Source organism: Strongylocentrotus purpuratus, unplaced genomic scaffold (assembly GCF_000002235.5).
Source record: "Strongylocentrotus purpuratus isolate Spur 01 unplaced genomic scaffold, Spur_5.0 spur5_scaffold_2, whole genome shotgun sequence".
Taxonomy (NCBI): domain Eukaryota; kingdom Metazoa; phylum Echinodermata; class Echinoidea; order Camarodonta; family Strongylocentrotidae; genus Strongylocentrotus; species Strongylocentrotus purpuratus.
This window is the reverse complement of record NW_022145605.1, coordinates 38458542-38460182: the sequence shown is the minus strand read 5'-3', so window position 1 is coordinate 38460182 and position 1641 is coordinate 38458542. Positions and strand designations below refer to the sequence as shown.

General features: G+C 38.6%; 1 protein-coding gene across 1 annotated transcript; it reads left to right on the top strand.

Moving 5' to 3' along the window:
• The first annotated feature begins 389 nt into the window (after nt 1-389).
• Nucleotides 390-1253, top strand: LOC105439396 (adhesion G protein-coupled receptor E3-like). Its single transcript, XM_030991357.1, has one exon. The coding sequence runs from the start codon at nt 431-433 to the stop codon at nt 824-826; it is 396 nt and encodes a 131-aa protein (XP_030847217.1). The 5' UTR covers nt 390-430; the 3' UTR covers nt 827-1253.
• The last annotated feature ends 388 nt before the right edge of the window (nt 1254-1641 follow it).

Here is a 1641-nt window from a genome sequence, read left to right as displayed (position 1 = left end):
GCATTAATGCTAAATATAATGAGGTCAAGTAAATCTGATAGAATAACGGATTATTACACTTGTTAGAACGAATATCATGAAGAATATTGGTTTCCGGTTCAAAGGAAATAAATTGGAAAATATCTTCATACTGCAATTCGAATATTTGATATGCATTCATCATTAATATAATAAATAATTTATTTTATCATGAATTCAAATATGAATATGCATTTGTCGTCGTTGTTGTTTTTGTAGTTGCTTCCTTCGATACTGGCCTCTCATTGGTGGTCTCCTGATTCCAGTTGGTTTCATCATGATCTTCAACATCATCATCTTTATTTGTGTCATTCGACGACTGAACAAAACCGTCAAAGGAAGACAACTTCATAAGACGGAGAAACGCCAGCGCCTTCGACGTTTCCAGAATGCGGTGTGTATCCTGATCCTGATGGGCTTAACGTGGTCTCTGGGTTACCTGAGTATCATCCGACCGGCCAGTGAGGTTGTCCAAGGAATCTTCACCATCCTCAACTCTCTGCAGGGGTACTTCATCTTCATGTTGTACTGTGTGCGCCAGCCTCAGGTTCGCAGGATATGGCGCTCACAGTTCAGCTGCTGCTTGTCGAAGTCTGTTGCGGCGTCTGGCGGCTTCACTTCAAGCTCTGGACAAACTAATTCTACGAACAGGAACAGCTCGGCCAAGCTCAGGGGACAGAGAGGCAACCAAAATGCAGGGCTGATGTCTAACTTCGATTCCAGTGGGTTCCAACAGGATACAATAATGCGTACCCCACCTGAGAGACTGCCTAGAGCTGCTTACCAAAACGATGGTGCCGAGTGGTGATTTGATACATTTAATGAAGCTTGATGAATGTTTAAAAGATAGATTGTGTTTTGTTCATAACTACACAGAAATAATGTCGGTGATTTAAAGACACAAGTAGTAATGATTTGAAAACAGTAACCCATGCAGTCTTTCAACTAACAAAACAATTGTGTTTTTCAACTAGCATCATGCAATGTATTTCAACATGTTAATAACTGTATACATAAAAGGTCAATGGGGATATTAGAAGGGAATACCAGTTGACCATATTTGCAGAGTAAATTCAGCATCTAGCAATGAATGTTAAATTGATATTGATGGAGCGGAGTCGGTGATTATCAACTTTCTTGTTTATTTATACATCACATAATAAATGTAGTCATCAAAAAATTCCCTATTTCATCTATATTTCCAATATACCTATTTCGACATAAACGTAAAGGTGTCATTACGTGGGTTGTAGCATAGGTTGTGATAATGAATTTATATTTGAGTGTAATATGCCAAAAGCAATTCCGCTTTGTTTATCATGCCGTACATGGATTTTTTTGAACAGCATGTTACACAAACATTTTGACTCGAATTCAAAAAGGAGGTTTTTCGACAAACCTAGGTTTATGTGCGTCATATGATGCGTTTCGACGCGTTTCAAACAAAGTGGTTTGAAACGCGTCGAAACGCGTCATATGACGCACACAAACCTCCTTTGTGAATCGGGCCTGTAAGATTGACCTACACTAAATAGCACGACACGCATAGAACATGTATTCTATTGCTTGACATGTGGTACAGACTATAATTTTGATTTCCTTATCTTTTTGAGTTAATTACTC

Bases quoted from the DNA above. Each gene is read 5' to 3' on its own strand.
- LOC105439396 (XM_030991357.1), top strand. From the start codon at position 431: ATGGGCTTAACGTGGTCTCTGGGTTACCTGAGTATCATCCGACCGGCC.